The following is a 23628-nucleotide window of genomic DNA, read 5'->3' on the forward strand; positions in this document are numbered from 1 at the left end:
CATTGCTACCTATTGCTGCCTTAAGATGAGAAGATTCGTGCACACCAGCCCTTAGTTTCTTACTGCTTTTAAAGATTTCTACAGGCTGGCAAATTTCGCAAGGTTTTCCAAGAGCAGCATAGTGCAGAGTAGGGATGCAATGTTTATAGAATGAGTGAATGATGGTATGTACAATGCTTACATTCTGAGAAAGTAAATTTCAGAAGATTTATAAAGTAAATCTTGAGGACCTTCTTGGAGCACTATACATTCTAGTAAAGTTTTTGCTCAGCCTTTCCTTGTGTAGTAAGTCATCATTTGCTGCAAGATTTAAAATTCTTGGAGACTTTCCTGGTGGCGCAGTGGTTAAGAATCCACCTGCCAATGCAAGGGACACGGGTTCGATCCTGCTCCGGGAAGATCCCACATGCCACAGAGCAACTAAGCCCATGCTCTCCAACTACTGAACCTGTGCTCTAGAGCCTTCGAGCCACAACTACTGAGCCCACATGCCACAACTACTGAAGCCCGCACGCCTAGAGCCCGTGCTCCGCAACAAGAGAAGCCACCGCAATGAGAAGCCCACGCACTGCAACGAAGAGTAGCCCCCACTCGCCGCAACTAGAGAAAGCCCACACACAGCAACAAAGACCCAACGCAGCCAAAAATAATAAATAAATTTATTAAAAAATAAGATAAACTTCTTAAAACTGTTATAGGGAATTCCCTGGCAGTCCAGTGGTTAGGACTCTGTGCTTTCACTGCCGGGGCCGGGTTCCATCCCTGTTTGGGGAACAAAGATCCCTCATGCTGCTTGGCCAAAAAAAATTAAATAAATAAATAAATAAAATGAATATATAAGATATATATATATATATATATATATATATACATGCAAGCACAAAGCAGCATCAGAGCCCTATAGTTCAACGCAGTTTATTTAGTGAGAGCAGTTCAAAAGGAGTTCCCTGTGTGCAGAATGCAAATAATGTATTCCCAGTATGAAAGTGTCTATAGAAATACTTCACTAAATATGTCTTGCAAAACAATCAAATGGATCCTGGTCCTCAGGAACCCTACTTTAAGATGCAAGGAAATGAGAGATCTTCACGACACCTACAAGCCCCAATGACTAGAAACACGTGCCAACAGTTTTTCTTCCCTAATTTCTTTGGGTTTGTAATAGTTTTTGCTTTCTGTATTACCAGAGGCTTAAATTTGCCCATCGTCCTTGGCCATGGGGCAAGTCCCCTTCAGACATATGTGCCATCAATGGGCCATTTTCAGGACAGGAACATGCACTATGAACCAAACGTTTTCTGGCCGCTTCTAAGTGGCCCTTTAATCTCCTGGGAACAATTTGGTCCTCTTCTTAGTTCTCCGGAGGCTCAAATGAAGACTTCCTCCTAAGTCTCAGCCTAGCGATACGGACGAGCAAAGCTGATTTCATCAATGCCAACCCAGGAATCACTGTAACACTTTCTCATTCCATCTGATATTTTTAATAATCTTTATTACCTTTCTGACTTCAATCATAGGATATACTCAATACGAAACTTGAAAAAGAGACAGGCACTAAAGAAAAATACAGAATATATATCTCCACTTTTCCTATGAACGTTTTCAGAGAAAAGTTAGATGGCAGAGTGAGCAACGTATATAGGCTCCATCTATATTCAATGTTAATTTTGCTTTTTTTTCTTCCGGTATTATTTGCTGAGCCATTTAAAAGTTGTAGGTATTTTGAGCTTCATCTCTAATGTCACAATAAGGACAATGGCCTATATAAGAACATTACCATAGCTACGAAAATAATTCCATTATCACCTAACTTATTCCACTTTCAAATTTCTAATTGTCACAAGAATTGTCATTTATTTTGCACTTGAGTTCTAGAATATCACACATTCTATACTTGTCCAATTATTTCCTCTAAATGTTTAATTTGCTCCTGTACCCCTTCTACTTCCTGTCAGTTGGAAGTCTAGATGCTATATATAAGTTACTTTTTTCGGGGGGTGCCTAGGTGGTGTTGTGTTCTTTAAATCAACATCTCATCAGTAAGCACATACCAGGTTGTCCCATTAGTGATGCTAGGTTTGATCACTTGATTACAGTGATGACAGATCAGTCCATTGTCAAGACTGAGCTTTTTCCTTTCACGAGTTTTTTATACAGCAACATTTGAGCACTCTGCAAAGGTTCTGTTCTTAGGAGCCTTTTACTAAAGGTTTTGATATCCACTGATGATCTTTGCCTGATTAGTTATTTCGTTAATGGTTCAGGCTCTATATTAAAACACTGAATCCTTTCATGGTACATGCCAAGTACGTGGAATGATCTTTGGGACAATAAACTCTCTAGGTAAACTTGAGTCGCCAGACTGCTCCCAATGAGGCTGGAAGATGGTTTGTCAGACTGTATTTCAGGCTGGAGCTGCCAGGGATACACTATTGTGGAGCCTTGCTTCCAGCCCGCCCACTAAGAAGACCCATGTGGGAAAACCATGAATACAAGGCCAGATCTAAAGTATCTCCACTCTCCAGGGACATGGGAGCAGCTTGAATCTTAGTCTAGTTAAACAAGACACTGCAGTCAGACCTGCTTTGCTGGTAAACCCAGATTTTATAAAAACAAGTAGAAAACGGACAGAAACTGCTGGAAAAGTGGTCACAGAGTTGTTGCAAAGATGACCACCACTGCTCTGCCAAGATAGAAACACACCTCTACAGATCAAACAGGCGTTTAACGCCACATACGTTCAAACGGGAAAGAGAAAACCAAAGAACGTACACAACCTGCCAGAAATACACTGTTGACAATTGTGTCTAAAAAGGCAGGGTGAAGGGTGAGGTTTTAAGGAATGGAGAGACTTTCAAATCTGGAGAGCTCTTCGGAATGCAAAATTTCAAAATGGGAGTTGATCGTCAGGGACCAACCAGTTAACCAAAACTTGCTTCTGAGAGGTGGTATTCCAGAATATCTCATTTTTATCTGTTACACAGCTCTGTAATTTTGACATTTATTTTTCTGGAGGAAAATGAAACCTCCAAAAAAATCTAGAGGCCAAGTGAACCTCACAGGGTCATAGAGTTGTGGGTGGGAACCTAGCCTGCTTGTAGTTGTCGTATCTGAAGAACGGAAGTCGGTTCATCCTGGAGGCGTCAAGCAGCATGCTCCTGCGGGCTGAGTCTTGCTCGCCACGATTTTTCTGAAGGCTTTGATTACATGATGAATTTACAAATGACAGAGACGAGGAGTAAGCTGGATGGCAGAGTAAGAATTACACAAAGTGGAACAATACAGAGAATTATCAACTTGAAATTTGGCTGACTGTGGCCAAAAATACCAAAGGCAGAGAGGTACAGAACTGGGCAAACAGCTTCATGGGTTTCTGTTACCCAAAAACTCCAGGCACATCTGTGTGACAGCGGCCTAAAGGCCAAGGCCTTCCGAGGTCCGAGACAGAGATGTGAGTACTGCCCCTTCAGCACTGGTGTGGTCACATCTGCTGGCCAGAGTTGGGTCCTGAATGGTACAATGCAAGAAGGGATTTGGATGACCTGGGGACAACCCAGAGTGGTGGAAAGGCTTTCCCCATGGAGTCTCAAATCGAAGGCTCCAAGTTACTGGGGCCGAGCAAAGATCACTTAAACGTTCTCAACAGAAGGCCAACTGTTTACAATCCGAATGGCATTAAAAGCTTTCTTTCAGAACATACTCACCTGTGGTAAACAGCAGAGGTCTTGTAACCTCCACGTCCGTTTCTGAGTTAATTTTCTAAAAGCAAAGAATATAGCATGCCTGCAGCAAATACAACGTATAAACCCGGCAGAAACGTGAACTGTGCAGGCATGTATAACAAGTATGCAGATGCCATTTATTTGGTCCATAAGTACAGTATAGTCGTATTTGAGTTTTACAAAACATCAAATATAAATAACCTGAAACTGGAACAATACACAAAATTGGCTTCTTACACAGACATACCAGGCAGTACAAGCTGAAAACTTGAGTAAATTAACAACTGTTTTACATTAATATACATAGTGCCAGTTAACATTTAAAAACAAGTTTCAATGCATAGCACTCGATACTTCTTTGAATCTGTTTCAGTCAATTAAGAGTATGAAAATGGTTAGATCTAGGCTAAAAATAATTCTTCTTCTAACCAAAAATAAAGGCATAATATTTATAACCAGGTATCAACTTTACTAAACCACAATATTGTAAAACTGTTAAATGATACCTAAGGGTATTTACATTAAAAAGGCAACATGCATTGTGTTGTTCCATCTCATGACTGGTTATGCACACACTTTGTTCAAAGGGTTTTAAAACTATATTCCTACTTTCAATACAGCATACTGCAATGTTTCTAATAGTTCTAGCAAAATGAATGCTTTCAAAGGGAGCAGAATCATCTTCAAGTCACTGGTGCCAATTTTTTCCCTTTGGAACAAAGGACATAACAAATAACCTGGTTCTGCCCAGAAGGCCTACTGCAGTGAGAAGGTTCTGTTCAGAGGCATTTCCGTTCAATCTAATGCTATAACATCATCAAGCTCCTCTGTCTGCTCTGTGCGTGACTTTTTCGCACTGACATTCTCTTTCTCATCTAATTTCCTCTTGCGACTTCTTTCTTCTTCACTGATGTCGGCATTATTTGAGGGACCTTCTTCATCCGAATCAACTATGAGCACATCATCTTGCTCTTGTGCTTATTTCAGAAAAAAAGGGAAAAAATGGTTAAAAGTGGGGGGTTACTAGCAGCTCACTAAAATTTTACGTATGTGAAAAACTAACTCTTCTAATACACACCAAACTTTAGAATGGCTACCCTTAGGACCTTGGCTTTACACATTACATATTTCCGTAGTGTTTTAATGTTTTCTGTTACAAGCACCTCTTTCTTTTTTAATCAAAACAAAAATTTTAACAAGCATTATATAATTCAAAGGAATTGTTACAGTTCCTTGTTTCTACTTCTCCAACAGAAAAGAGGAGGGTGAATATCCTAATATTCGCAGCAGTGGTAGTAATAAACAACAACATATACATAGCACTTACAACGTGCCAGGAACTGTTCTGAGCACTTCACATATACAACTCATTTAATCATCACAACCACCGTATAAAGGAGATAACATTATTATCCATTTTCCAGAAAAGGAAACTGAGGCAGAGGCTTGCCCACGGTCACACAGTAGCAGAGGATGAGGTCAGGATTCAAACCTGCAGAGTGGGGCTCTACAGTGTATGCTCTTAACCCTACACTACGGTTGGTTTTGTGTCACCCATCTCCCACCACTGCACTAAATCAAAGGCAGAACACCTACCTTACTCATTGCTAGAGCCTCCAAAACCTATCCACAGCAGTGCATCAATAAATGCACATTTTGAATTATGATTTTTGAAAAACTACCAGTCCTTTCCTTAAAGGAGGATGATGAACCTTTCTATTTTCAGAGGGGGGAAAAGGTCATGAACCCATGGCCCACACACTCTGGACTACCTCAAAGTCCATCTTTACAACTCTCAGAGAACATGAAAACCATGGAACCACCATATTCCAAAGAACACCAAAGACACAGGGTCAAAGAAATGAAAACAAGTGAAAAAGTAGTAACGAGAGACTGTGAGAGTGAGAGTGAGAGTGAGAATGAGAGAGAGAGAGAGAGAGAGAGAGAGAGAGAGGGAGAGAGAGAGAGTTGGGGTGGGGTGAGGCAGGTAGTAAACGTTTACATTAGAGCACAGTAAAGCACCAACACTGAACACCCAGGAAAAGAAAGCTTCTGGTGCACTTTACCGAAGTCACACTGGTTCTGAGAAAACTGTGAAATGCTAAAATGTTATACTTACCAAGCATCTGTTCACTCAAAATAGTTAGATGCACTGATTTACTGCCCCTACGAACAGGCATACAAAATCCAAAACTACTACTACTAAGAATGAACCATCTTTCTACACCAGTAAACTGACATTTCCAGTCGTAAAAACAAACGAACAAAAAAATAAAGTGTCTATTTTCCATAAAAATTTTACCCAGTCTTAAATATCTTCATGGTTCATACATTCAAAGCTTCATTAAAACAATGCCAAACCAACACACACCTCTAGTAGTCCTACGGAGTTCTACTTTATGGTCAACATTCATAAAATAATCAGTTTGTTCTAAATAGTCGTGCTTGGTGGGTAAATTAACAACCTGCTGGCCGGGGGGCCATGACTCACCTGTGGATGTGGAAGGCTGAGCTCCATCGTCACTGCCATTGGTTATGCTTTTGGCAGCATCTTCAGCTTGCTTGGGCCCCACTTTTTCTGGGGCATCACCAACAACTTCAAATTCAACATCCTTTCCTAGGTCTTCACTGTAAGAGAACCATGTACTATAACACTGGACCACTGCTATACTACTTACAAAAGCAAAGGCACACCAGACAGAAACTGTCCTCAAAGCTCAAAAAGTGTATACTACGTACACACCAAATATTTGGATTCTGATTTTCAAAGAGTTTTAAAAAAGACTATAACAGATTTTTATGATAATTCAAAACTCTAATTCAAATGGTCAATAACATCGCACTTTCAATTCAGGGAAAGGGTTTTTTAAAAAAATGTTAAGTAACTTTTATTGCTAAAGCAGAAAATGAGTTGAAAACTGTGAGGCCTGATGTAATTCTTAGGCATTATTTCTTCAGCTACTAGGTGAAAAGATTCTATACACTGTACTCTGATCTTGACCAGAGTAATTTAGTGTTTGGGGGTAGAGTTACATGGATTCTCGGTTTTCTCCCCATCTTTACAGGCAGCACCCTGCTTTTGTAATGAGTTCCCAAAAACATGTATAAAAGTTTAATGCATGAAAGTCAAACAAAAGACTTACATGTTATAAGGGGGGTTCTGTTCCCAGAGAGCTAAAAAATATGATAAAAAAAACCCTAATTATGCCTCCTTTTTTAGACACCATGTGATATATTTCCATTTTATTGTACATGTCCTTTCACAACTGAACACAAGCACACCACTAACATCCAACTGGTGTCTAATCGAGGCCAGATATCACTCCCTAGCGATATCTACCTTTCACTCAATTGTCTCATTTTATACTAATAACCCACATTCAGTTTTTCCTGTCATTTTATGCTTTTTATAAACTAAGTATATATATAATACTCTCCAAACAACTACACAAGTTCTAAATGTTTGGATATATAGATAGCAACATTGGCAAAAAACATGTGGATGCAGGTGGCAGCCTTTGCATTTTGTTAGATGCTACCTAAAGTAATGAGTCAGGGTGCAGTTTAAGGGTAGCAACGAGCATGTTACCTCATTCAGCAGATAAACACACCAAAGTGGAGGACCATCTGTATTTAAATTGTGTTACATATGTGCAAATATCCTGTAACGCAAGCACTTTGGATGCTTTTTTATAAAGTGGGCAGGATATAAAATCAAATAAAAAGAAAAAAATACATGACCCAGGAATCTATATAGGATAAATTTTAATGCTCTCTTGTTACTGTTCCAGATCACAATGAAATACCTGTTTTATGGGAGAAATATTTCTTTCTTCCAAATCATCTTTAAAACTAATTAAAATTTTTTATTCTAGTTCAATTATCAAAATGAATGCACCCTTGATTATAACTATTCAAACACCTGAATTTCTACCCTCTCTAGGTCTTTCTGATCAGCCACCACTGATGAGTTAGTTAACCCTTAAACATTTCTCGCTTATCCCTTTTCTTTCTGGATTCTCAGATTTTTCTGTAGGTCAAACCTCAGGGAACTTAGCGGCCAACTTGAGCATATACATGGTGCAGCTTCAAATGAACAGTAAGGTTTAAAGGTAAGAAAACATTTTCTCTCCACTTTATCTTAAGTTTGTATATTCAAATAACTTCTTACACTTAAAATATGAATAGTTCCTACCTATGAAGGATGTTGATCAATAAAGTGTAGTCCTGAAGGAAGTCGTCTGCTTGAAGCCGGCTCCCATTTCTAATTCCAAATTCTGATAACTTCTTGTGATTATTAGCTAGAAAATTTGAAAGAAATTTAGATGCTTTAGTTATATGTCCGTGGAGCAGTCACTTTAATTTTTTAAAGGTAAACCCCCTGCTATAAGCTGAACTCTATCTCCCAAAAATTCGTACACTGAAGCTCTAACACCAGTGCCTCACAATGTGGCTATACTTCGAGACAGTGCTTTTTAAAGAGGTGATTAAGTTAAAATGAGGCTGTTGGAGTGGACCCTAATCCAATCTAATTGGTATCCTTAGAAGAAGCCAAGGCGGGAGGCCTCAGGAGAAACCAAACCCATCAACTCCCCCCACCCTCCCAACACTTTGATCTTAAGAGTTCTAGCCTACAGAAATAGGAGAAAATAAATGTTATTTAAGTCCTTGTCTGTGTATTTTGATATGGCAGCCCTAGTAAACTAGTCCACTAAAGTATTACTCACTTAGCTACTCAGCCCTGAAAACTTAACTACCAAAATTACTTCAAGGGAATCGAACTGTGAGAAGTTCTGAGAACCTTCTCCCCTTGAAACCAAATTAATCTGGAATCCTACAGGAGTCAGTGACAACTTTTAGAATTGTTCAAAATATACTCTATTTCTAAAGAGGTTATCCACAGAAATACCAACAAACTACTTTTAGCAAATTTTACAATTCAGAAGTATGAGGAAACTTTATTTCAATGAATTTTTCAACATAAATTTTCAACATTTCTCAATGGACAGACAGCAGGGTCTCCAAAAACTAATAATTCCAACTTAGTTCTCTCTTCCACATGTCATTTCTGCTTCATTTGAATATCCCCAGCATGCAGCCCACCATGCTTAGCATCTACTAGCACTCAGTAAGCCTTTGCTACACGGATTATAAATACTCCAATGAAGAACAATCTCTCCAACCAAACTTTTGGTGTCACCACCTCCTCCTACCTATTCTAGGGCCATCCTGCCTTAACTATCCTTTCTCTCCTGCATGTTCAAATGCTCCTCTCTCCTGACCTGTAAAAGCACTCAAGTTTCATTTACAAACTGCTTCCTCATTTAGCTGCCAATTTACACTCTCCCCTCACAACACTCAGTCAGCTTTACTGAGTATCTGCTCTGTGTCTACAGACTGTGTATAACCTGTTGACCTATAGCCACCATGCCTGGCACATACTAAGTAAACTGTATTTTAAATTCTACTTATGTTTAAATTTACATAATTTTTTTACATAATCTAATAATCTTTTGCATTCTTAGTTTTTATTTCTTATTTTACCTTTTTAGTCTCCCTGGAATGTCTCTGGAAAATAGTTTCTATCCAGACTTCCATCTCCAAGCCCTTTCACACTCACTAAAACTCCTCAGCCCAACATGTTCAAAAGGGAACCCAGTCACTGAGCATTCTATCCTGGTGAATTAGCATCACCTCTGAAGCCAGAGTCTTGGCAACAGTTCTGTCCAAGCCTAACAATGTTACTCTTCTTCACCTGTGCTCTAAATTCTGCCTCTGCAAATCTCAAATCTGCCATTTGCTTCTGCCTTAGTAAAAATCCCTCACTTCCCTCCATTTGTTTCTGACTCCCTGCCTCTACTCTTACATCCTTATCTCACCCCCCTGCAGATTATGTATTACTTCCCTGCTTAAACCCTGGTGGGAGCAGGATACTGGGGGAGGAGGAAGACAAACAGACATTACACATATGACACAGCGAATCCTCCAGCTGCACAGTCACTGCCAACCCCCACAGCACCCCACCTTCCAGTGAAACAAAATACCTGGCCATTTCTAAAGCTTTTACATTGCTTCATAAGTTTATGCCTTTGTAGATGCTGTTCATTCTGCCCAAATGCAGACTCTCCCCCCTCAGCTCTTCTTCAAGAACTGGCCCATGAGTCCTCTTTCTCCTGGGACACCCCACCCCCTCCCCGACCCTCCTTTTACAAAGCTTCAATTCAAACTTTGTACACTTTCTCTCTATAGTATTTCTTAGACGGCACTAAATCTACTTGTTGATAACCCCTCCTCTCCTTCTAGGCTGTAAGCACTTCAAGCCAGGGACAATTATCTTATTCATCTTTGAATTACGAATATCTATGACTATGCCTGCAATACAGAAGGACTCCAAACATATTTGAATAAATGCTCTCTCACCCTCAGTAGCACAAGTATTTTGTGGAAAAGGACCACATTTAAGCCACTGAGATTCTTGACCAGTTTCCATTTTTAAGGTCCTAGCCTTTAAAAGAGACAGATGGCTAGAATGGGGCTTAAATATTCAACTAGACTCTTAAAACAGATTATGACCCAGCCAAAACGCAACCTCCAATTACTCATGACCTAATATCTCCAAATTTCTTAACAAGGAGCTATAGCCAAAAAGAATCCTGACACTCCCCGTCAGGACAAATGAGGTGTGGGAACTTCTAAGTCCAATCAGATTGACCAGTGTGGTCTGAAGGAGGCATAACCACAACACAATTCTCACTTGGAAAGCTTAAACAGAAACTAATGCATTACACCTTATATAACAAATACATTAACAAAAGGGATGAACTGCTTAAACTTCCGAAAAGGAAAGCCAAGAAAACCAAAACTGGGCACTGATTTCAGCAATACTCTCTGCTCTATATCACGAGCAGGCTATCAAGGCTTCCCCACTCTTGGACAAACATCACCCCTGTCAGCTGATGTACTGAGTACCATATGTAGTGAACGGATAAACTAACATGCACTCCTTCACACAGGCAGTCTGCATCCAAATGAGGGGGAGTGAACACAGGCCATGTATAATAAATACCTTCTGTCTCTCCCTCTTCTGAAGATATTAGGATTGTTCCTTTTCCATCTTCAATTTGGACATCTGGTGCTACCATAGCAAATTTTTCTTTCACTATCTATAAGGAAAAAAAAAGATTCAAAATATTAACATATGGAATTAAAGACCATAAAAAGCCTAGACTTTTTTTTTCATAAAGGCTCTTAACTTTCCCCTTCCATTGGAAATGAGCCAAGTTGCTCTTCAAGGTACCTTAGGGCAAGCAGGAAAGCAATGGGAACGTACCCAATTATCTCATGCCCATGTTCCACCCCCATGTTTGACCACTGATAAAGATCAGGTAAAACTTCCTCCAGATGGGGACTGAGAACTCCTTGGCTGGCTCTTGGTATTTTGTCGTTCCCAGCAGATTAGGTACTAAGCTAGACACTTGACATATTTTATCTTAGTCTCTATTCCAAACCCGTACTGACAGATGTTTTATAGGTGAAATATTTCTCATCAATCTGATTCTCGGATAAACAGTCTTCCCCTTCCCAAGTTCCATCTCTAAATTCAGAGACGGATCAGGAGTGATAATACTATTAAATTCTACCTGATCCTATAAAACAAACAAATAAACAGAAAAACCAAACAATGGAGGAACTCTCTAACGGTCCAATAGTGGAATTACCTTTAGCTCAAGAATGAGTAGATACCAACTATAATCGTTTCTTTCCTAAGAAGGAAGATGGGGCAACCACCCTCCAGTATATCAAGTCCTGCTGCTTCCCCATCCAAAACATAAGCTCAAATCAACCCGCCCTCTGTAACCATTTCTGGGAGAAAGGCCATTCATTCTCAAGCAGCCATTAGGGCCACGAAGGTCTACTCCCCCACGTCAGGAGATATATAAATATGTAGCACCATGATGGACATAATCAGAGGAACTATCTGAAACGATCCGCAAAGTGTGAAGTGGAACCCATTCAGGCCATTTTTTTTTTTTGCGGTATGCGGACCTCTCACTGTTGTGGCTTCTCCCTTTGTGGAGCACAGGCTCTGGACGCACAGGCTCAGTGGCCATGGCTCACGGGCCCAGCCGCCCCGCGGCATGTGGGATCTTCCCGGACTGGGGCACGAACCCGTGTCCCCTGCATCAGCAGGCGGACTCTCAACCACTGCGCCACCAGGGAAGCCCCAGGCCATTTTTTAAATCTTTCCTAATTTAAAAAAAACTAGGAGGAACTGAAGGACCAAGCTATAGAACCAGACCATATCCTAACCCTCCATTTCTCACTCCAGAGCTCTACAGGTGAATCCAAGTGTGCAAACGATGCACCTTCTCAGGGACTAACTTAACATACCAGAATCAGGACCGTCACTAGATCACGTAAGGATACCTCCTATCTGCCAAGAAAATACAGAATTTACACACTGCCTGAGAAACAAAGAACTTGCTTACTAAGATACTGTCCACCAATGTACCACCTGTGCTCCATATTCTAGCCAAAAACACCTATTCCCTTCTGGGATGTGAAGCACATATTCTGGAACCACAGACAGGAAAGACAACAGGACCCAGATGGTAAAACAACCCAGGATACCAGAGCAACACACCTCAGTAATTAGGGTAATTATCTGGCTTTTAGTTTGTTATCACAGTAACACTGTAAAAGGCAAAAGGGGACTTGTTTTTTCTTATAAAAAGAAAAATGAACAACCTTTCTTATAAAAAGAAAAATGAACAACCAGGAAGAGAACTAGGTCCTGCATTTACCTTATCTTGTAAGGTGAGAACAGTCACTTTATGGACGTTCAGCCGCACAGTCACCTCTGGCTTGCTGGCACATACGTAACAATTAGGGTTGGGAGGATCCAGTGCACAAGGCACAAGGAGCTTCTTTCTTGGGTTTGGTTGTTTATTCAAAAAAATCTTTGGGAAAAAAAAAACACAAGCAAAAATCAGAAATTTGAGTCATAATTCATATATCATACAGTGTTCACTTAAATACTCCCTTCCAGAAGGAAAATCAAGACCTTTTGTTTTTTTTTAAAAAAAGTTTGAGTATGTACTTATTTATTTGTTTATTTATTTATGGCTGTGTTGGGTCTTCATTGCTGCGTGCGGGCTTCCTCTAGTTGTGGCGAGCGGGGCCTACTCTTCATTGTGGTGGCTTCTCTTGTTGCGGAGCATGGGCTCTAGGCATGTGGGCTTCAGCAGTGGTGGAACATGGGCTCAGTAGTTGTGGCTCGCGAGTTCTAGAGCGCAGGCTCAGCAGTTGTAGCACACAGGCTTAGCTGCTCCATGGCATGTGGGATCTTCCCAGACCAGGGCTTGAACCCGCGTTCCCTGCATTGGCAGGCAGATTCTTAACCCATGCGCCACCAGGGAAGTCCCAAAACCTTGTTAAGAGACTGATTTTTCCAACCTTCTTTTTAAATTAGCTACCTTGTAAATAAGGCTGAGCTTACTGAAAAGAAATCTCCGTGTACTGAAGACTCTATATAGGCTATTCTGCAAACTAATTTGGCATGAATAAGGGCCTAACCATACTTGTCTCTGGTACCATCATTAAATCAGTTTTGGGGTTCCTTCCTAGTGGTTATTCTTATCAACTTTAAGCCAACTTCTAACAAGACCAATAAACTAATTTCTCTAATTAATGATAATGCTTTCGTAGATATATGGAACAAATGTGCTGCCTTTTTTTCAAATTTTCAGATGACTATGATATTAACATTTACATAATAAAAGGAAAAATAATGTATGTCTGGCCCTATTACTATTTCCCTAATACGCAAACAAAAAAATAATAAGAACCAAGGGGGAGAAAAAAAAACTGCACTGAAGTTACAAATGTCAGAACATTGGAAACTGATACACAAATTCTCATCGTGCAATTACCATGTAGTATGGTATCTGCTAAGATGAATTAACTCTAAAGAAGAACCCCATCAATTCCCCGAAGCTTAAAGAAGTAAATCCCTTGACAGGCATTAAGTGCTAGGAAGAGCCCTACTGTAGCCTCTCCCCACAATAAATACTAGGCATATACATTTGTACTGTCAGGGCTGGAAGCAGGGTACAATGAGAGAACAGACTTATTTGATCTTGATCTTCACTGGGAAGGTAGAAATGAACAGTAATAAAAACAATTGCTAACACTACTAATACTCAGGCTAACACTATTATTAATCTATCCTGGCATTCATTTATAAATGTGAACAAATGAAGCCCGGACATACAGGTATCATTAGCCCAAGAGAAGAAGAGAGATAAGAAAGCAAAGAAATGGAAAGGATGTTACAGAACAAAGTAGACACTTGTTCAGGCTGCTATAAAAAGGTAGAAATCAAAAAATATATAGTTCTTATAAATTAAAAACATGACAACCAAAATAAAAATTTAAATAGAAAACTGAACCTAGATGGCAGGTTCACTGATCATATGAGTCTACATTCCCTCACCCTGAAATTTCACGGAAACAGTAAAAGGTATTTTAAGAGTGCATTAATAATGGCACTGGGTGCCTTCCCTGGTGGCCCAGTGGTTAAGAATCTGCCTGCCAATGCAGGGGACATGGGTTCAAGCCCTGATCCTAGAGCCCGTGCTCCGCAACAAGAGAGAAACCACCGCAATGAGAGGCCCATGCACTGCAATGAGGAGTGACCCCCGCTCGCCGCAACTAGAGAAAGCCCGTGCACACAGCAACGAAGACCCAATGCAGCCATAAATAAATGAATAAATAAAATTTTAAAGACTAAATAAATAAAATTAAACACAAAATCCTCTCTGAAGAAACACACCTTCAACAGGTCCTTAAAGAGTTATCACAGATATAGTTTTAACAAATACTAATTGTTTTTTTAAAAAATCATGTATCACATAAGCAAACAAAACACTATGAGAGAGATCTAGCAGATGACTGTAAACTCATCCATAAAGATTTCAGACATAAACATGATCAAATATAAGTTTAAAATAAAAAAGAGTGACAAAAAATGACTGAAGAACAGGGGACTATAAAACAACCAAATAGAATTTTAAACCAGAGAACTCTTAGAACTGAAAAACAATTGAGAAAAGTTAATATAAGAACTCACACAATGAGTTCTTCCAAGGAATCAGTAAAACTAGAAATGTTAGAAGCAAACTAGCTTCTGCAAATGTGACAAAAATAAGAGAAGCAAATGTGTTTTCCTTTTTGTTATAATTTCCAGGAAGCTTACTTAAACATGCAACTCACAAGGTAACTTGAATAATTACTTTTCCATTGCTTTAAACCAATTTTATTGTTTTAATTTAAAAATTGCAAATAGAAACACTCACTGTTCTACACTGGTCTATTTTTCCTGATAAAATCTTCAATCCTTCCAATACTATCAACCCAGCAATCACTGCATTAGTAGTAGCGATAGCAGGAATAATGTTCCCTGCCATTGCTGGAAAAAAAAAAAAAAAAAAAAAAGTTTAGCTGTTAAAAACCTTAGAATTTTAGATGATACAACTGAAGTACAAAAAAACTTACATTTGATATCAAATCTGCTCTTCATATTCATACTGAAAATATGCATCCTGAGGTTTGCAGCAGAGGTGACGAAATCCATTGCAGATGGGTCATCCTGCCAATAATTTAAACAATTTAACAAGTCTCCCCACAAATTTACTCATTTGGCTAGTATTTCTTTCAGAACAGCAGTTTCACACATTTATAACAAGTCAACTAGAACAAGAGATGGCCTCTCTGGATGAGAAGGGGGCAGGGGCTCATCATCAGCTCCTGTGATCCAGGAATGTGGTCTTACCAAGAGCCAGCAGGTTCTAGGAATTCACTCCTGCTTAAACAAATGCACTGGAGACTAAGGGTATAGACCAGAATACCAATTCCATTTATTGATTGTGGCAATCCTTCCTTGGGTCCATCAGTCAACAATAAGGTTGTTTGACAAGTACAGACCCCAGGGAACACAAGCTGTTTTGAGAAAGCTATTTCATTGAAGCCTCAGAAACAGCTGAACTACTCCTTTTGGCTTTCCTTCTCCAAACTCCCTTCATGTACTCCACAGACCTATACTGTTTCTTTTCAGATGTGGCAGGACAATAATTTTCCCTTTACAACTTCTGTTCTTCCTGAGCCTATATCCTAGTCTCTCTAGTTAGATTTCAGCAAGGTTTCCGGCTTTGAACTGAGAAGAAACTATCGTAGCCCATAATTCAGAAACACCAAAGTATAAAAGAAAAAGCATTGATAGAACGTGGGTTCTTTACGTACTTATTTAGCTGGCTATGTAACCACAGGCAAATAAACCTCCCTGAGCCAATATTCATTAATCTGTTAAACAGGGAAAATTATATAAACATCTTGTAAGGTTGTGGTGAGGATTAAATATGATTATTTAACACAGTGTCCATCAGGTACTTCCCCAGGCAATTGGCTTATCACACCCATTAGTTTCAGAGTTTACTCACAGAGGCTAACAATTCAGTTCCAAGTTTTGTTATGTAGCCCCTGTGTATAGATGAAAACCTCCCAAACCACTAGTGTAACAGTAACAATGAAAAAAAAAATTTTTAAGTTACTCCTTATAGCACACAAACCCTAAAGACTAATGTTTACAAGACTCCCCCAATCTAAATTTACCAGCTTTATTTCAGATGACTGATTCAACCCATCTCAAAATTTGCACATAAAGTTACCTTAGTTTTCTTAAACTGATCAAACTTTTCTCCTTACTTTAAAACTCACAGCAAATCTTTACCAATACATGAACATATAAACTTTATCAGATAAATCATTTACAGCCACAGAAAATATTGACTACAATTAAAAATAAGTAAACTCACCAAATTTCAAAATGTAACATTTAACTGCAAAATACTTTTAAATATTGTTTTAACTTGTAAGAAAGACTACATCTCATTTTTCAATTGAGAAGTCTCTCAGACTTTTAAGAGTTAAAAGGCAATTTTATTACTCTCAAGGCCAAATTAGGCCTATGAGCTGCTGTCTCCAAAAAGATATTATGACTTCTATTAACAAATCTCTATTACGTAAGAAGTTCTCTTAAGCCTATTTGCTTAAGTCAGATAAACATTTTACTCCATTAAAGTCACATTTATAAACCATGAACACGTGAGAATCTAAAATGAGGTTTTATGATATTGCTTAAATTCACATATAGAAAATTCATTGTTCAATGTAGTAATTAGAGATGAAAACATCCAAACAAAAATCAACTTGTCCTCAAAATCTGGCAGAATAAACAATATCCCCAAATTACTAGGTTCTGGTACAGCTCAAGAACTAAAATATACATTTGATATACAAGTAACTGCCCCACATTTTCAAAACAAACCTTGTCCCATATAAGCTCAGCTCCATCTCCCTTTTCTGCTAAGTGAACTCTCAAAGTCTCAATGCTCTTTGAAAAAAGACGTGCATAGCTCTTCACATCTAGAACTTGCTGGTCTCTCAGACCTAACTGTGGTTCATTTTGTTGATCTGATGCATTGGTTTCTTCTCCTAAAGAAAAGAATATTAGAAATTTCACTATTAACATCATTCCTCTACTCTGTTTAACAATTCAATACCCGACGATAAGAAAATCAAATAATATGAAACAAATTCCATTAAAGTAATTATCACTATGATACACTTATGTGTACAAGAAAATCGCTAATATTGATATGGGAAAGGTGCAAGACTGTCTCAGAACTTCATAAGGAGATTACTAGAGGATTCAAGAATATAATGTAGATAAGATAATAATCACTATGCCCAGAACATAGTTAGCATTCAGAAAGCGGAAGCTATTAGAGCAATAATTGAATTGGGCCATAAAGTGACATATCCGTTACTGTAGATAACTATAGAAAACTGCTCCAAACTGACATCCTAAGTCTCCTGGTACCTTTTAAGTTCCACTATGCTGAACACTGCTGTGCAAAACAAGCTGAGACACAATGTGTTGAAGGAGAGTGGGTAAGGAAGTAGTCACTACTACAATAGTTTTTCTTGCACTTAAAGTTATAAATAAGTTAAAGGAACAACACTTTATGTCAGGGAAAATATGAAACAACTAAATGTTAACTGATAAGGGACTAGTTAAATAATACTGACTGAAAAGAGCAAGTCAGAGTATATAAATAGTATGATTCCATTTACGGAAAATGCATATACAACTGTCTGCGTCTACGTGCACGGAGTCATCACCAAGACATTCCCTAAAACATTAATAGTAACTATTTCCCTAGGTGATGAGATTTCCAGTGATTTTCCTTCTTCATACTTTGCTGAACTGTCTGAATTTCTTACCATGCGTGTATACCACTGTACACCAAGAAATGACAGGGCTGTTTAAAGACTTTAGGTTAGAGAATTTCCAATTTAGGTTATCCCAAAGACAAAAATGTATCCTTCACCTTGACTTTGCACTTCGGCCCAATCCAATGGAACTGGAGGTTTCCTTTTCCGCCACAGTTTGTCCATTGTCAACAGATACCTGATATCATCTTTAAAAAGCTAAGATAGAAAGAAGGGAAGAAGGAAAGAAGGAAAGGAAGAATGGTAAATTCCATGAACTCTACAGTCCCTATGCTGACAAAATATAACAAAATTTCCCTGCTGATTTACTTTAAACATTACACTATAAAATCTGATTTAAAGAACACATGTTATATACCAGTAGATTAACAATTCTCAAAGGGGCAGGGGGAGCTTAAAACTTTGTGTAAAAGGAAATTTTACACAAAACCCCCGTATGTGAAAACAGATAAAATCAGAGACGCTGGTGAAAGCAGAGTAAGGGAACTCTGAACTGTGCTGACTGACCCTGTCCTCCCAAGTCACCTCCCCTAAATTAGCTCCTCAGATCAGTCGGAAGCACAATCATACCATTCAAGCAGACTAAGTGAATACACACGAACTCCATAAGAACTGAGCCTAAAGGTACCAGTTAGCAACATCTCCAAGTTTGTGGGACATACCAGTAAAGCACACACATTTAAAAAGGGCTCAAAAACAGAATTTCTTAACCATCTGCAACATCTTTGAAATGTGCTCCCGCCCCCCCAAATAACCTCAAACACACAAAACAATTCCTATTTCGAAAATAAAAACATAAACATTACCACATGTAGACTGAGAGACCATCACATGAATCACACTTCCTATGTGGCAGAATACCAGATGATTTTAATAGTTTTACCTTTTCCTTAGCTATATTTTCTATTGTTGACTGATTTATTCCACAGGTTTGTTGTATGTACCGGGTATGAATTTAGATGTAGCTAAGTTAAAAGAACTATTTCTATCAAAATATACTCAATTCAATAAATATTTATTAAGCATCCTTAATCTTTGAAAACCAGCCAAATATACAACTAATTAGAGTACAACTCAGTGTGAAAACCACACAGTTCTGAGTACTGTAAGTTTTTTAAAATATTTATTTATTTATTTTTGGCAGCGTTGGGTCTTCGTTGCTGTGTGCAGGCTTTCTCTAGTTGCGGTGAGCGGGAGCTACTCTTCGTTGTGGTGTGCAGGGTTCTCACTGCGGTGGCTCCTCTTGTTACAGAGCACAGGCTCTAGGCACGCGGGCTTCAGTAGTTGTAGCACGTGAGCTCAGCAGTTCTGGCTGACGGGCTCTAGAGCGCAGGCTCAGTGGTTGTGGCGCATGGGCTTAGTTGCTCCGCAGCATGTGGGATCTTCCCAGACCAGGGCTTGAACCCGTGTCCCCTGCATTAGCAGGTGGATTCTAACCACTGAACCACCTGGGAAGTCCCTATCTTCACACTCCTGTCTCATTCTATAAACCTATGAATCTCAACCAAATCCCTAGTCTAAACTGCTCTATTTACCTATAGAACCACCTGTCATCTCGCTAATATCCGAGAAGAATCTCAAAATTAATTCTATCACCTTCCCCTCTTCCCCAACCCCCACGCACACATCTGTTTCCCACCCTACCTATCTCAGAGAACGGCACCTCTGTTCACCTGCTGCCCAGCAGGAAACCAGTTAGTATTATTCTTCGTTCCTGACTTTATACATACAAAGTCCTGTTGAGTCTAACTTTTCCTCCACACTCCACTGGGAATGCAGATGGGTTGTACTTCAGATTTCTCTGGCATTGCACACTCCAGAAGGCACTGTCCCATATTGGTTACAAGAGGAACATCAGGTCCTACAACAGTGCACTGCATACTTTCTATACCTTATACACTACCCTTTAATGGATTCCCACTGTCTTCGTATAACATCCTTATCGTGACCTAGAAAGTCCTGCCAGATCTAACCTCAGCTTACCTTTCCAGTCCTCTTTCCACTCTCCCGTTTAATGGGAATTATTTCAGTTCTTCAACCTAAAACTTTCTTTCTATATGCTGCACACTCATCCCCACCCTTATTCTTTAAAGTCTTGAGTTGAAATGTCAAGACTTTAAAGAAGTCTTGACAGCCTCTGGACAGCCTCTTCCGAACCCTCATACTAGGTTTAATAATAATGTTTAATAATAAGTGGGGTTAAGTTTACTTATTATTAGAGGGTTCCAATGCATCTGAACTTGAAATTCCTTGTTCAATGTTTGACTTCCCTTCTAGATGCTGAGTTCCCTCCCTAAAAAGAGCTGGGACCCTATTTTCTGTCTTTCACCACTAAATCCTCTGTACTTAAAGTGGTCCCTGGCACACAGCAGATGCTTAAAGTTACCTGCTGAACAACGGATTGGAGAGGTACTTCAGATTATTCTGGCATTCAACTGCTGCTCAGGTTGGAATGGAAATAGGTATATGGATACTAGTTTGGAAAACACTGTCGATATCCGTATCAGAGTTAAGTGCATTTGATTTTAAGTATAATCAAAATAAAAACCATTTTCTAAGGTAAAGGCTGTAGTGAGGAAATAAATGCAGTAGGTTTAAGAAAGTCAACCTGTGACATGTATTGTCACTGAGGAAAGATGAAATAGAAGCTGGAGGGAGCAGTAGGCCATTTGCTTAGGACAACAGGACGTGTGCATGTCAGAAAGCAGACAGGAGGAGCCAGGAGACTCAAGATGCAGGGGAGAGAGAAAATACTATTTGAAGAAAAAGGTACAAGACAGAAAAATAGCAGGTGGAAGCGCTAGCCTTTACTCAAAGGGATTTCTCTCAAACAGGAAAGAGCTAGTAAGAACCTACTGTATAGCACAGGGAATTCAGTACTCTGTAATGACCTATATGGGAAAAGAATCTTAAAAAAAGTGAATATACATATATGTATAACTGACTCACTTTGCTGCACACCTGAAACTAACACAACACTGTAAATCAACTATATTCCAATTAAAAATTTTTTTTTTTTTTTTTTTTGCGGTACGCGGGTCTCTCACTGTTGTGGCCTCTCCCGCTGCGGAGCACAGGCTCCGGACGCTTAGGCTCAGCGGCCATGGCTCACGGGCCTAGCCGCTCCACAGCATGTGGGATCTTCCCGGACCGGGGCACGAACCTGTGTCCCCTGCATCGGCAGGCAGACTCTCAACCACTGCGCCACCAGGGAAGCACCCCCCCGCCAAAAAAAATTTTTTTAATTAAAAAAAAAAAAGAAGCAGGGAAAAGAGAAAAGACTTTTAAAAACACAGATCTGGGGGCCTAGCTGAGCCATAATTAGGTAGACCTAATTAAAGCAATCTTACAGATTTCTCTAAAAATACTGAGCAAACAATATATAAAATGAAGAGGAATTCACCCAAGAACACAGGCTTAGGGATTCAAGAGCAATTTAGAACATGTCACCCAAACTCTCAATAGAAGATCTGAGCAGCAAAGGGATATAAGACGAGAAACAGCAGGAACCAAAAGTCAGTTATATAAAGAAAATCAAGAAGTTCAGTGAAATTGAGGGAAGGAAAGACAACCAAGAGTGAATAAGCAAGCCTCTGTATTTTACCTTCTATAAAGATGCTATACTGATTTAGTATTGATGTTAAAATCTCAAACTTGTTTATCCCACCTGCATCAATGAATTCACTAAGACAGCAGTAGGCATAAAAAGAAGTGTAATTCAATCATGTACTAGTTTAAAACAGAGTAACAAAAATCTATCTACAATTATAAAAAAAAGTAAACCTAACCTTGGTAAAAAGTTTAACTGGATCATATCCAGTTGATTTAGCCCATTCCTTGGTGGAAATACGTTTAATGTCACCATCTTCATTAGATGCTCTGGCTCTGGCTTCGGCTTCCATTGGTTCCCCTACAAAACAAACACCATTTTATTTTCAACTGTAGTTAGTATAGAACTAAGCTCTCATCTACCCTTAGGGGAAAAAAGAGTCAATCATGGAGGTCACCAGCATCTGACACATTCTGAGTTCAAGGAGACAGAATTATAACATGCTCATCACCATCTTTTTCTGCCTCAGTTTCTGAAGGCCATATGTAGAGCAGTTCCAAGTACAGACCTATGATCAGATCTGGGAACAACTCCTGGCTCTATTTACTAGATTTGTAAAATTTCCCTGAACACTGTTTCCTCACAAGTAAAATGGCAGTACCCATTTTTAAAAACACATCTTAAATACATATTATCTAGCACATAACAGCAATTATTTCCCCCCGCATTAAGCTATCAATATTAAATTAGCAAAATAAAGATAGTGCTCACCAATAAGAAAATATACCCCAACTGGTTTACTCACAGGAAGCTTCAGGGTCAGCTCTGTCAGGAGACACTTCTTGATCAGCATCCTCTTCCCCAAACAACTGGCTATAATTTAAGAATAGTAAATATTTATGTACAACAAAATACTCTGAACAAAGGTTAACTTTTCCTACTTTTCTCAAAAACAACAAAATTAGTTATCTCAAATCTTTAGTAGGGATGAAAAATAAACAACTGACAAATTATGTTTCATAAACTTAAAAGTATTAAAACATTCTGTTTAAAACAGCTTGCAGGGACTTCCCTGGTGGCACAGTGGTTAAGAATCTGCCTGCCAATGCAGGGGACACGGGTTTGAGCCTTGGTCTGGGAAGATCCCACATGCTGCAGAGCAACTAAGCTCATGCGCCCATACTGAGCCTGTGCTCTAGAGCCCACGAGCCACAAGTACTGAGCCCGTGTGCCACAACTACTGAAGCCCACACGCCTAGAGCCCATGCTCCGCCAGAAGAGAAGCTACCGCAATGAGAAGCCCACGCACCACAACAAAGAGTAGCCCCGCTCGCCACAACTAGAGAAAGCCTGCACGCAGCAACGAAGACCCAACGTAGCCAAAACTAACTAAATAAAAAAAAAACAAAACAAAACTGCTTGCATTCTCATTTCAACCACAACACAGGCAAGGCTACATTTTAGTAGACCTAGGTTCACTTCTGCCAGCTAGGCTCTGCAAATTCCTATGTTAAAATCTTTGATCAAGAGACACGTGAGCAGCTTTTACATTCCAACATGGATAATATTCCACTGCCAGAATAATAATTGTGAAGTATACCTGCAGCTAGCTGTTAAACAAATACTGACCCACCTATATGTGCGAGGCACTGGTCTAGGTGCAAGAAACTCAGCAGTGAATAAGATGGTTTTCTTTTATAAGAAATAACAGAAAAGCATTAAGCTGAAATTCTCTTTCGTTAAGCAAGTTATCCTAAGAATTGTTTAATAACTTTCCAACCATTCCTCAAGCACGTAGCTTAAAATAAAGCTATCTTAAAAAGCTATGTTTTTTTTTTTTTTTTTTTTTTTTGGCTGCAACACGCGGAACTTCCCCGACCAGGGATCGAACCTGTGCCCGCTACATGGGAAGTACGGAGTCTTAACCACTGGACCACCAGGGAAGTCTGATAATAAAGCTATCTTAAAGAAATCCTTTGCACAGTAAAAATCTCAAAGATCCTG

General features: G+C 39.3%; 1 protein-coding gene across 2 annotated transcripts in view; it reads right to left on the bottom strand.

The window, feature by feature from the left end:
* Positions 1 to 3618: 3618 nt before the first annotated feature.
* The window catches only part of UBA2 (ubiquitin like modifier activating enzyme 2), a 31949-nt gene continuing 11939 nt past the window's right edge, over positions 3619 to 23628 (bottom strand). For both annotated transcript variants that reach the window (XM_059999904.1, XM_059999905.1), the window contains exons 7-17: positions 22430 to 22497; positions 21863 to 21984; positions 18173 to 18272; positions 17107 to 17273; positions 15279 to 15372; positions 15080 to 15192; positions 12527 to 12682; positions 10789 to 10885; positions 7918 to 8023; positions 6214 to 6350; positions 3619 to 4699 (exon numbers count right to left, since the gene is read on the bottom strand). In XM_059999904.1, the coding sequence (XP_059855887.1) occupies positions 4518 to 4699; positions 6214 to 6350; positions 7918 to 8023; positions 10789 to 10885; positions 12527 to 12682; positions 15080 to 15192; positions 15279 to 15372; positions 17107 to 17273; positions 18173 to 18272; positions 21863 to 21984; positions 22430 to 22497 (1342 nt within the window). In that variant the 3' untranslated portion in view covers positions 3619 to 4517. The remainder of the gene's footprint in view (positions 4700 to 6213; positions 6351 to 7917; positions 8024 to 10788; positions 10886 to 12526; positions 12683 to 15079; positions 15193 to 15278; positions 15373 to 17106; positions 17274 to 18172; positions 18273 to 21862; positions 21985 to 22429; positions 22498 to 23628) is intronic.

Source organism: Delphinus delphis, chromosome 20 (genome assembly GCF_949987515.2).
Source record: "Delphinus delphis chromosome 20, mDelDel1.2, whole genome shotgun sequence".
Lineage (NCBI taxonomy): Eukaryota > Metazoa > Chordata > Mammalia > Artiodactyla > Delphinidae > Delphinus > Delphinus delphis.